Below are 13,678 nucleotides of genomic sequence, written 5' to 3'. Positions count from 1 at the left end.
AAAATATTTACGCGTAGTAAGTATACATGACAATTTTTGAACGTAAAACTAAACATTGTTTTTAACTGATAAAATACATTATGAGTAAAAATTAAAATGAGGAAATACGTAATAGATTCTAAACATTTAGGTTACAATTTGCACAAGTACAATCAAAAACAGGCATAGAGAATAGTTTGAGAATTGAAATAAATTAAATTGAATATGAAAAATAATTTTTGGTAAATCTAGAAAATATTACAAAATTCCATACCGAAACTGGTTTTCTTCATGGAAGAGATAATTGGACTCTTCAGCAAAATGATAAAACTGGTTTAGACAGCTAACAGATAAGTTTTACGTAGGTCTGAGCGGCAGAATGAGAAAGAATATGAAAAATATGTGCAGAAGAAATGATACGTGAAGTTTAAGTTTACCAATATAAATGGCATAGCATTTCCTTTGGCTCTGTAAAACAGATTGACTCCTGAACTTTTCCAAAGATGACTCAAAAGGAGAGTTTCATAAATTCCACATCGGAGATAGGCTGCACACTTTGCGTGGTAGAATGGAATCTCATTAAATACTACTAATAGCTGACGATGTTGATTGGTGATGATTATATGTAAACCGTATCTGCCCAAAACGACTCCTTTCCAGATGGGAGAGCGAGGGGGGGAGGGAGGGGGGTGCGAGGACGGGGGTGAGGGTTTAAGGTGACGAAGAGGGGGACACAAAGACGCCCCATAAAATTCGTCTTAGATTATCAGATTTATAAACTGATGTCACTGAAGTAGTGCGCACTGGTGAGGGGCACGTGGCGTCCAGTGGACTGAGCGCCCGACCGTCAGACGACGTTGGCGTTGACCGGCTTCTCGAAGCAGTCGTCGACGTAGTGGTCGGCGCGGCCGCGGCTGCAGAAGCGCTGGTAGACCACCCAGGCGTTGAAGCCGTCCCCGGAGAGCCGCTGGTGCTCGCGGTAGACGCGCAGCGCGCACTCCACGTCGTCCGAGATGTCGTTGTCCACCAGCTTGTCGCAGGACAGGCCGCAGGCGGTGCCGCGCCCTGGCGGCGAACACCTGCGCACCACACGAGCGGCGGTTACGAGCCTTCCAAAGACACTCCTGTGCACAACTACAGGGTTATTACAAATGACTGAAGCGATTTCACAGCTCTACAATAACTTTATTATTTGAGATATTTTCACAATGCTTTGCACACACATACAAAAACTCAAAAAGTTTTTTTAGGCATTCACAAATGTTCGATATGTGCCCCTTTAGTGACTCGGCAGACATCAAGCCGATAATCAAGTTCCTCCTACACTCGGCGCAGCATGTCCCCATCAATGAGTTCGAAAGCATCGTTGATGCGAGCTCGCAGTTCTGGCACGTTTCTCGGTAGAGGAGGTTTAAACACTGAATCTTTCACATAACCCCACAGAAAGAAATCGCATGGGGTGAAGTCGGGAGAGCGTGGAGGCCATGACATGAATTGCTGATCGTGATCTCCACCACGACCGATCTATCGGTTTTCCAATCTCCTGTTTAAGAAATGCCGAACATCGTGATGGAAGTGCGGTGGGGCACCATCCTGTTGAAAGATGAAGTCGGCGCTGTCCTCCAGTTGTGGCATGAGCCAATTTTCCAGCATGTCCAGATACACGTTTCCTGTAACGTTTTTTTCGCAGAAGAAAAAGGGGCCGTAAACTTTAAACCGTGAGATTGCACAAAACACGTTAACTTTTGGTGAATTGCGAATTTGCTGCACGAATGCGTGAGGATTCTCTACCGCCCAGATTCGCACATTGTGTCTGTTCACTTCACCATTAAGAAAAAATGTTGCTTCATCACTGAAAACAAGTTTCGCACTGAACGCATCCTCTTCCATGAGCTGTTGCAACCTCGCCGAAAATTCAAAGCGTTTGACTGTCATCGGGTGTCAGGGCTTGTAGCAATTGTAAACGGTAAGGCTTCTGTTTTAGCCTTTTCCGTAAGATTTTCCAAACCGTCGGCTGTGGGACGTTTAGCTCCCTGCTTGCTTTATTCGTCGACTTCCGCGGGCTACGCGTGAAACTTGCCCGCACGCGTTCAACCGTTTCTTCGCTCACTGCAGGCCGACCCGCTGATTTCCCCTTACAGAGGCATCCAGAAGCTTTGAACTGCGAATACCATCGCCGAATCGAGTTAGTAGTTGGTGGATCTTTGTTGAACTTCGTCCTGAAGTGTCGTTGCACTGTTATGACTGACTGATGTGAGTGCATTTCAAGCACGACATAGCCTTTCTCGGCTCCTGTCGCCATTTTGTCTCACTGCGCTCTCTAACGCTCTGGCGGCAGAAACCCGAAGTGCGGCTTCAGCCGAACAAAACTTTATGAGTTTTTCTACGTATCTGTAGTGTGTTGTGACCATATGTCAATGAATGGAGCTACAGTGAATTTATGAAATCGCTTCAATCATTTGTAATAGCCCTGTATATGCGAACCTCGAGGGTACGGTAATCAAAGGGATGTATTCACACTGTGCAGCTCTTGTTCTGCCAGTCACGGAGGGCATGTCAAGATGTGCAGGCAAATGCTCGGATGAATCCCCCACGGTACACAAAACAGGTCGGCATACTCTTGCAGAAGCAATGAAAACAGCATGCCAATTTTAAAATAACACAAAACCTCCAAGATTGGCAGTGTTTTACTGGAGCTCGAAATTCAGCGCGGACCTAACTGTGAAATTCTGGTAATCTATCAAGGAAAGTGGGAATACAGACGGACACAACAAGACCAGCGGCTGTATTCGAATCTAACGTCGTTTATTCTTTTTAAAACATGCTACCAGTTTCGACACCACATGGTGTCATCCTCAGGCCCCGAATGTAACCTGCTATCCCCAACCATCTGACATGCTGGGCTCGTTGCCGTGGAAGGTACGGACTCCAGTTAATTTTGGCCCACTGCAAGCGATTCTGTTCATTGCACAAGAAAACGGTTGTTGATGACAGGTTACATTCTGGGCCTGAAGATGACGCCATGTGGTGCCGAAACTGGTAGCATGTGTTAAAACGAATAAACGGCGTTAGATTCGAATACAGCCGCTGCTTTTGTTATTATTATTCAAGACTCAATGTGATATGCTTCTAATAGCTTCCCCAACGAAAATCTGTCTCCAAATATGACAGAAAATCCGAAGATATTCTGGTCATATGTTAAGTACACTAGCGGCAACAAACAGACAAAACTTTCATTGCACGATACACATGATAACATTCCCGACAACAGCGCCACTAAAGCGAAGTTATTAAACATAATTCTCCAAAATTCCTTCATCACAACAAATGAAGGTGTGGTGTGCGTACTGTAAGACCTTCGGTACACACACCATCAGATTATTTGACTTGTCGCTCTAATGAAGTAGGCGAGTGTCAGCAATATGTCTCGTGGTCTTATTGTGGCGTGTTTATCTTCTGCCGTTAGGTCAGACGATAGAAATGCCACTTGCACGCTTAGAGTAGCAGATTGACGGTGACCAACTTTAAACAGAACTTGATTAATTTTCACACACATCTATTAAAATAATAAAAAAACATAGACATTACGTAACTTGATTCTGGATGCTGTTTACAATTGACAATCTGAAGTTCCTTTGGTCTTGGTACGTTAATCTTATTCTCACATATCTCTGATACTTGACAAAGTGTCTATACATTTCTCTTCATGGCTATGTACAGGAATATGATAATCTTATTAGGCGCAGACTGAAACTTGACTGCAGACTAATGCAGACTGACTAATCGGAGGTCTGTACACTCGTTATAATACCTCACGCGTTTAGGTATCACTGCGCGAGTGTGATCCGCGAGTAGAAAAGGTTCTACGTTAGCAGCAATCTCATTGGTTGCGTTACATATTAATACGCGGATCGGCGGAAGCAGAATTTGGTCCGTCTTTATGGCAGCGCTATCTCGTAGTGCGGAGACGGACGGGCGCTGCGCCTGCGCTGTTGTGCTTAGCGGGGCGCGCTCTAGTGGGAAAGTTGTGTACGCGCTGACTACGCGGAGCTATATACACAACAAAAGGAAATGTTCCAGGAGTAAGTCAACAACTGTCAACTTGCGTAACTTCGAAGTAGATATCCTCGGCGTAGCGAAGCCGCTCAAAGCAATAAAAGCAAAACTTCCGGTCCAGATAGCATACCACTTAGGCACTGATACAATTGCTAATACAACTGCTCACTCGACGAAATATCCATATCAAAAGACTGGAAAGTTGCACAGATCATACCAATAATGAAGAAAGGAAATATGAGTAGTCCGCTGAATTACAGACCCATAGTACTGACGTTAATTTGCTGTGGGATTTTGGAACATACACTGTGTTCGAACATTATGATAGCGGTCTGTTGAGACACAACAGTCACGATTTCAAAAGACATATTACGCCGCGTTTTGAGGAGTCGCGCCTTCATCTTCTGTTGGATACAGCGGTACACATGTGTACTACTGCTTGGGGCAGTCAGTGTGAGTATTTGCTTAGTTCATTTGCAATTTTCGTCACCACCTGAGGCATATCTGAACAAACAATATAGCTTCATTCAAGAGTATTTCTTCATTGTTTCAGACACTTAACTTTTATTGACTGCAAGTGCCTAATTGTGTGGCTAATACTTAATTTACATACTTCTACTGTATCTTAAAGCGTTAGTTTGCAAGAAAAACAGAATTAACGCGTAAAGAATAAGTAGAATAATGCGGAATCAATGTTCTGATCTGCCTGTCACTGTCAGCGTCACGCTAGAATTTTGAACTGATACAGTAGAACTGTCATGGATTTTTTCATTGATTTGAAACACGTCATTTTGTTCTTCCATAGAAAATTACAACATCTAATTTAATAGGCTCACTTGGGCGAAGAATCAGAAAGTATTTTCTTTGCTTCAGGTGACACTAAAAACAGTAGTAGAATTTAATTAATAAGTTTCCTGATCAAGCTGTTGATGACTTCAACTTGCCAGGTATAGACTGGAAGAGTCATGCTATCAAAACTAATGCCAGAGACAGGGATTCGTGTGACATTATTCTGAGTGTCTTGTCCGAAAATTACTTCGAGCAGATACTTAAAGAACCAACTCGTGAAGGTAATGTCTGAGACTTCTTAGCAACAAACGAATCTGAACTTTCCGAATCAGTTAACTTAGAGGAGAGTATCAGTGATTATAAGGCTGCGATAGCATCTGTGACTAAGAATACAACAAGGAATGTTAAGAAAGGCAGGAAAATATTTTTGCTGAGCAAGAGCGACAGTTGCAGAGTTCAAATGGTTCAAATGGCTCTGAGCACTATGGGACTTAACTTCTAAGGTCATCAGTCCCCTAGAACTTAGAGCTACTTAAACCTAACAAACCTAAAGACATCACACACATCCATGCCCGAGGCAGGATTCGAACCTGCGACCGTAGCGGTCGCGCGGTTCCAGACTGTAGCGCATAGAACCGCTCGGCCACCCCAGCCGGCTCGTCCATGAGATCCACGTCGCCATAGACATCGGCGCTCAGGTTAACATGCCATGGTTCTCGACTCTAGGAGGGTATTTTAAACTGTCCCACACTTCAGTAAAAAAAAATTGGGTTACCGAGTGTCGGGCCAGATTTGCTACAGGTTTCAAGACTTCTTTTCAGATAGAACTCAATACGTCGCTCTTAACTGGACAAAACCGACATATGTAAATACAGTTTCGGGAGTAGTCCAAGGAAGTGTTACTGAATCGTTACAGTTTACAAATATAAATGATCTACTAGAATTTCATCCACAAATATTTTGGGAACTGGCATGCTAGCTTTCCGCTCTCAGTCCGTCATTAATATGTATTCTGCATTCAGCAGTATGTGTGATATCCGACGCTTTCCTACTGCTCAGGTTTCCCTTGCGAGAGTATTTCCCTATGCCATAAATGCTACAGTGATGCACTGTGCGAGCAACAGATGCCTAATGTCAGGGTGTATATGTGCACCACAGCACGTTAGGATTACGATCAGGTAGTCGAATGTATAACATGCGTTTCTCCATTGTTATGTAGGCTGAGATGATGATAGTGTTGATTGACAATAGTAGAAAGAAAATATGTTGTTCATTCAGCATCTTCTAGCAGATAACAGTGTCGTTCTTAAAATATTACAAGGTGTGAAGCACCACTTGCATGAAATGTTTAGTACAAATGTACCTGCACCCAGAGAACGGCACTCTTTGCTTACGATTTATCGTAAGCCGTCTTTCTCTTACGCTCCTCTACAGTGTCTGAACATCGGCGGTGATCCGGAACAGTCATAACTTACGTCAAACAATATCGTGAGCCAAGCGACCATCAGATGGACTCCTCTCCAATGCTGCCACCGTGACAGCAATGGCCTTTAGAATCGCCATGGCCGTCCTTCTGACTCTGCCAACAGTGGTCGGCCGTGTTAGAAGCGTCAACTGAATGCTAACTACTGCCGATTCTGAGGCCACACGGTGCGAACCGAACGTTCTATGGTCCACTGTATCCTTTGAATTTAACTCCAGGAAGTCAAAGTTGCATTAATACAGTGACCCTATTTGGCTTCCCACTTCTGCGTGCGACTGTTCCCCGCGGAAATAGAAACAATGAGTTCGGTTTCGTGCTGTACAATACATACATATGTATTATTTTCCGTGCTCTTCATGGGCTTTTTAACATGTCAGCATATATCTCATTGTGGATGGCGCTTAAGAACCTATTGGATATCACAATTAGTTGCTTTCTACAAACTGAAGACCAAGTTCAGAGTTCCAAACCCGTCGAAGTACATTTCAGGCTTACTTGCCACGGTCTAAGAAACTTAACGTTTCTTGACTTTCCAACCCACATTGCCGACTACATCGTCAAGTGCTTCCGGAATTCCTCATACTGTATTTTTCCAGTACTCACTGGACTCTGACCAGTACCTGGAACTCAGGTGTTTACGCCCGTTGGCTCCACCTGAAAAGCTGGTGGTAATGCTCGCAATCCTCTGTGTTCAGTTTTATATGCAAGTTCGGTTACAGTAGTTTGAGTCAGAGATTGTCCGTTATTGACATGTTCGAAACGTAAGGAGGCAAATGTTTGTTACACCACGAATGCTGATACTTAACAAATTTTGTTTTATGTTCTTACAAAAATCTTAAATAAAAATAAGAAAATCCAGTGAGATCACTGGCTTCACGAGCGTTTCGCATTGCAGACATCGACTTATTCTCTGGCAGCATATTCAGATTTCTTTGCACTCACATCAGTCACTGTGACGTTATTCGGCAGACTGTTAAATGTAAAATCCCAGCACAGTATCCGCGATAAGCCAGCTCATGGTGGTGATGCCGGAGGAGGTCGTCGAAAACTTGAGTTGTATCTTAAAAATAACGCACCAAGGAAACCAATAGATTTCTTTCAGGGTATTTAACGGCAGTGAGCCACTAACTATAATGCGCTAATCATCCATAAATTGATACATTAAGAGTTGTTCGGCTGGCAATGTGAGGGAAATATTAACATAACGATAAGGGACAGAAAGACTTATCAATGCCACAAGTTGATGATTTCCTACGCGACTTTTATGAAATGAGGTGAGTGTGGACCTAGCAAATAGCCAAATAAACTGAAGAAACAAGGGTGAAGGGAATTTTTTAAGGAATTCCCAGTAATAGAGGGTAGTTGAGATGAATACATAATAGATGGGTTGCCATGACGAAACAGGCGGGTGCGAGAATTCACGACAGCACACATGAAATAGATATATTAAAATACCCAGCCGAAAAAATTCGCTGGCCGCTATGGCCGAGCGGTTCTACACGCTTCAGTCCCGAACCGCGCTACTGCTGCGGTCGCAGGTTCGAATCCTGCCTCGGACATGGATGTGTGTGATGGCCTTAGGTTAGTTAGGTTTACGTAGTTCTAAGTCTAGGGGACTGATGACCTCAGATGTTAAGTCCCATAGTGCTTAGAGCCATTTGAACCATTTTTGAAAAAAATCGTGCTTGGAGCTATTGCCAATGTCTGATTGCCCCACACTCACAAATGAGATGTATTGAAAGGTATATCGAAGCAGAAAAGAAGTTAAAACTATTCAAAGGAAACAAGGTAACAAATCCAAACGGAATTCCTATTATATTTCTCACTGAATGCGTCACAGAATCATCAGCTTTCCTACTTTATATATACGGAGACCCTCTCGCATAGCGAACACGCATGGCTGGTAAAGAGCACAGGAAACTCCCATTTACACAAAGATCCGCGGAGTTAACGGCAATAACGCTAACGGCCGTCTGCAGAAGGATCCTAGATTATAACTCGGATAATACATTTTTTGGAAGATAATAAGATTATTTCAATGAGACGTAACTTCCGTAATTCATATGCAATAGCCTGTTAACAGTAGGTAGTTTCCGTTTTCACGTTTTCGAAAAGCGTTTGGATTATAGTACATTGTGGTAAGATCACTCAGAGTACCTTCAGGTATGCGATTGGCTCGATGGATTTTTATCGAAATGTAAGCGTTATAGACCTCGCCGACTGCGAATGCTCAGCAGAAACGACATTGACTACCACTGTTCCCCAAGGAAGCGTTACAGGACCACTAATGTCCTCAATGGACATGGATGGTTTGTCAGGTTGGGCCAGCAGCACTGTAAGGTTGTTCGCTGACGATGCTGTTGTTTGCAGTCTGCAGTCGAAAGGATGTGCAGAAATACATCTACAACTTTTCCACTTCGTAAAATGAATGATAGCTCTCCTTAAACACCAGTAAATACAACGCATATAACAGAGAGAAAGAATCCGACAGTACACGGTTATAAGGTAAGTGGTGAATTTCTTGAGCTCGTCACATACGAGGGTGAGTCAAATGAAAACCTTAAATATTTTTTTAAATATTATTTATTGTGCAGAAGTGGTACAAAACTGTAACACTTTTCAACATAATCTCCCCCACGCTCACTGCAAGTCCTCCAGCGCTTACAAAGTGCATAAATTCCTTTAGAAAAAAATTCTTTTGGTAGTCCGCGCAACCACTCATGCACCGCGTGGCGTACCTCTTCATCAGAACGGAACTTCTTTCCTTCCGTTGCGTCTCTGAGTGGTCCAAACATATGGAAATCACTTGGGGCAAGGTCTGGTATGGTGGATGAGGAAGACACTCAAAATACAGGTCTGTGATTGTTGCAACTGTTGTACAGGCAGTGTGGGGCCTTGCATTGTCGTTCTCGCTTCCCACGCCCGGGTTCCCCGGTTCGATTCCCGGCGGGGTCAGGGATTTTCTCTGCCTCGTGATGACTGGGTGTTGTGTGCTGTCCTTAGGTTAGTTAGGTTCTAAGTTCTAGGGTACTGATGACCATAGAAGTTAAGTCCCATAGTGCTCAGAGCCATTTGAACCATTTGAACCTTGCATTGTCATGTTGCAAAAGGACACCTGCTGACAGAAATCCACGTCGCTTTGATTTGATTGCAGGCAGCAGATAATTTTTTAGGAGATCTGTCTATGATGCACTGGTGACAGTGGTCCCTCTAGGCATGTAATGCTCCAAAATGACGCCGTTTTCGCCCCAAAAGAGAGTCAGCATAACCATCCCTGCTGATGGTTCTGTTCGAAACTTCGTTGGTTTTGGTGATGAGGAATGGCGCCATTCCTTGCTCGCTCTCTTCGTTTCCGGTTTATGGAAGTGAACCCAGGTTTCGTCCCCAGTAACGATTCTCGCAAGGAAGCCATCACCTTGTAGTTCAAAGTGCCGAAGAAGTTCTTCACAAGCATCAACACGTCGTTCTCTCATTTCAGGGATCAGCTGCCGTGGCACCCATCTTGCAGAAACTTTGTGAAACTGGAGCACATCCTGCACAATGTGGTGTGCTGACCCATGTCTAATCTGTAAACATGCTGCAATGTCATTTAGTGTCACTCGGCGGTTTTCCTTCACTATGACCTCAACTGGTGCAATGTTCTGTGGAGTCACAACTCGTTGTGCCTGACCTGGACAACGAGCATCTTCCACTGAGGTCACACCATTTGCGAACTTCCTACTCCATTCGTAGACTTGCTGCTGTAACAAACATGCATCACCGTAATGAACCTTCATTCGTCGATGAATTTTAGTAGGTTTCACACCTTCACTACACAAAAACCGAATAACAGAACACTGTTCTTCCCTGGTGCAAGTCTCGAGTGGGGCGGCCATCTTTATACTGATACTGCGACGGTATGTGTGCATCTACACTATGCTGCCACCTACAGGCCATTCTGCACGCTGTTTGTAGCACGCTTGCCAGCTTACAGGATAACGGCGCGAAATTTCAATTTGTTATTACAAATTTAAGGTTTTCATTTGACTCACCCTCGTAATATGAGTACACTACCTGATCAAAAGTATAAAGACATATGTTAATGGATATGTGTCCACCCTTCACCTTTACGATGGTTTGAACTCTGCTGGGGACACTTTCTATGAGGTGTCTCAATGTCTGATGAATGGCCCATACTTTCTCAACAGCAGAAACCAGTGAAGTTAGTTGCGTTGGGTTCTGGAACGTAGCTGACTCATCCCAAGGGTGTTCCGTTGGATTAGGTTAAGGACGCAACTATGGGCACGCTAATCCATTTCAGGAATATAACTGCTTTATGACAGGGTGCAGTTTCATGCTGATACAATCAATCATCGTCTCTGAACTGTATCTGTACTGTACGCAGCACACAACGATGCAGAATGAGTTCACATCCTTTCGTATTTATCGTATTCTTAAGAGCAATGGGAGAAGCATACCCTAATCGCGAAAACGTCTCCGTAGCGAAACACCACCTCCCCCGCACTTCACTGTTGGCACTACAGACGATGCCAGGTAACGTTCTCCATGCCTTCGTCGAACCTAAACTCTTGCATCGGGTTTCTAAAGGGTATAACGTGGTTCGTCACTCCAAATCACTCATTTCCTGTCACCCACTGTTCAGTGTCGTCACTCTTTACACTGCCTCAAGCTTCACTTAGCATTTACGGAAATGTGTGGCTTATGAGGAGCTGCTTGACCCTTGTACCCCCATTCATTTTGACTCCCTACGCACAGTACTTGAGCTAGCTTGACTGCTGGTAGCAGTTTGGAACTCACGACTGATTCCTTCTGAAGATTTCATGTGATACAGCCACTCAGCGTAGTGTTCGACGGTCCCTATCCGTCAGTGCCTGAGGTCTGCCTGCTCTTGATTTAGCTTGGTCGTTCCTTCGCTATTACACTGAGATCAGCAAAAGTCACCTGGACAGCAGTAGAAACGTTGAAATGCCCCTGGTGGGTTTGTTACTTGGGTGACATCCACGTTGCAAGTCACTAAGCCCTACTGACCGTCCCACTCTGCTGTTCTGCCTCCCTACTGGGGACACAATACCTGCCACTTTCTATACACTGGCTGCTTCACATCTCGTGACATCTAGTGATCAATTCCGCATTAGACAGTGGTGTCCGGATATTTTTCATCAGTGTAAGTATTTAGGGGTAATATACACTATTGGCCATTAAAATTGCTACACCACGAAGATGACGTGCTACAGAGGCGAAATTTAACCGACAGGAAGAAGATGCTGTGATATGCAAATAATTAGCTTTTCAGAGCATTCACACAACGTTGGCACCGGTGGCGACACCTAGAACGTGCTGACATGAGGAAAGTTTCCAGTTGATTTCTCAAACTCAAACAGCACTTGACCGGTGTTGCCTGGTGAAACGTTGTTGTGATGCCTCGTGTAAGGAGGAGAAATGCGTACCATCACATTTCCGACGTTGATAAAGGTCGGATTGTAGCCTATCGCGATTGCGGTTTATCGTATCGTGACATTGCTGCTCGCGCTGGTCGAGATCCAATGACTGTTAGCAGAATATGGAATCGGTGCGTTCAAGAGGGTAATACGGAACGCCGTGCTGGATCCCAACGGCCTCGTATCACTAGCAGTCGAGATGACAGGCATCGTATCCGCATGGCTGTAACTATCAGCTCGGAGACCATGGCTGCGGTTACCCTTGACGCTGCATCACAGACAGGAGCGCCTGCGATGGTGTACTCAAAGACGAACCTGGGTGCAAGAATGGCAAAACGTCATTCTTTCGGATGAATCCAGGTTCTGTTTACAGCATCATGATGGTTGCATCAGTGTTTGGCGACATCGCGGTGAACGCACATTGGAAGCGTGTATTCGTCATCGCCATACTGGCGTATCACCCGGCGTGATGGTATGGGGTGCCATTGGTTACACGTCTCGGTCACCTCTTGTTCGCATTGACGGCACTTTGAACTTTGGACGTTACATTTCAGATGTGTTACGACGCGTGGCTCTACCCTTCATTCGATCCCTACGAAACCCTACATTTCAGCAGGATAATGCACGACCGCATGTTGCAGGTTCTGTACGGGTCTTTCTGGATACAGAAAGTGTTCGACTGCTGCCCTGGCCAGCAAATTCTCCAGATCTCTCACCAACTGAAAACGTCTGGCCAATGGTGGCACGTCACAATACACCAGTCACTATTCCTGATGAACTGTGGTATCGTGTTGAAGCTGCATGGGCAGCTGTACCTGTACACGCCATCCAAGCTCTGTTTAACTCAATGCCCAGGCGTATCATGGCCATTATTACGGCCAGAGGTGGTTGTTCTCGGTACTGATTTGTCAAGATCTATGCTCCCAAATTGCGTGACAATGTAATTACATGTCAGTTCTAGTATAATATATTTGTGCAATGAATACTCGTTTATCATCTGTATTTCTTCTTGATGTAGCAATTTTAATGGCCAGTAGTGTAGTTCGAGGCGAAATGAAATGGGACCAGCATGTAAGATACTGGGGAAGTGAAATGGATGACTTAAGTTTGCTGAAAGGGATCTGGAAAAATGCAGCGCATTTGTAAAGGAGATCACGTACAGGACGCTAGTGGGAGCAATTCTACTTGTGCATTAATGCGATGTCTGTATTTGATAATGTGTGCATTGTTCGCTGCAATGTTACTTCAGCCATGCATGCTCGTTCGTAGGAAAAGACAGTGCTGACGATAGATTGGAGTATTAAATCGCAATAGCCGTCTAATTTACTGGAAACATGAAAATTTGTGCCTGGCTGGGACTCGAACTCGGATTTTCCGGTTGTCGCGAGCGGTCATCTAAACAACATCGGTTATCCGAACACGGTTCCAGGATCGACCCAAATCTCAATATTTCCGAGCGTCCGCTTCCTACAGTACTTGCTCAGGTATGTGATTCCCGCACAGGAAGACAGTTGTTATTATTTTTTCGTCAAGTTGCCTTGGCTTTGACACGAAATTGCATCGACACAGTCAAACACCGATGTATTTCATGCCAAAGCCAAGGCAACCTGACGAGAAAAATAGTGTCACCCTCTGTGCGGGAATCACATAATATTGTGAGAGTTATGGGAAGCAGTCGCTGCGACGTATGGAGATTGAGTCGGAACTGGAAGCGCGCACGGCTAGCCGAAGCAGTTGGGGCGATCGCTCGCGACAAGCGGAAAATCCGATTTCGAATCCCGGTGTGGGACAAATTTTCATTTGTCTCCAATAAATTGCATACTTGTCGTGGTACCACATTCGCAATTTACGTATACATTTTATGAATTCTCATTGTTCAAGCATCTGGATATTGTAACAGCAGAAATTTAACTAAGTCGGAACAGGCTGCTAG

At 44.5% G+C, this 13,678-nt stretch overlaps 1 protein-coding gene across 1 annotated transcript in view; it reads right to left on the bottom strand.

The window, feature by feature from the left end:
* Positions 1 to 345: 345 nt before the first annotated feature.
* The window catches only part of LOC126188381 (uncharacterized), a 90,076-nt gene continuing 76,743 nt past the window's right edge, over positions 346 to 13,678 (bottom strand). The window contains exon 4 of the mRNA XM_049929980.1: positions 346 to 1,058. Within this exon, the coding sequence (XP_049785937.1) occupies positions 827 to 1,058 (232 nt within the window). The 3' untranslated portion in view covers positions 346 to 826. The remainder of the gene's footprint in view (positions 1,059 to 13,678) is intronic.

Source organism: Schistocerca cancellata, chromosome 5 (assembly GCF_023864275.1).
Source record: "Schistocerca cancellata isolate TAMUIC-IGC-003103 chromosome 5, iqSchCanc2.1, whole genome shotgun sequence".
NCBI lineage: Eukaryota > Metazoa > Arthropoda > Insecta > Orthoptera > Acrididae > Schistocerca > Schistocerca cancellata.
This window is presented reverse-complemented; position numbering and strand designations above follow the sequence as displayed.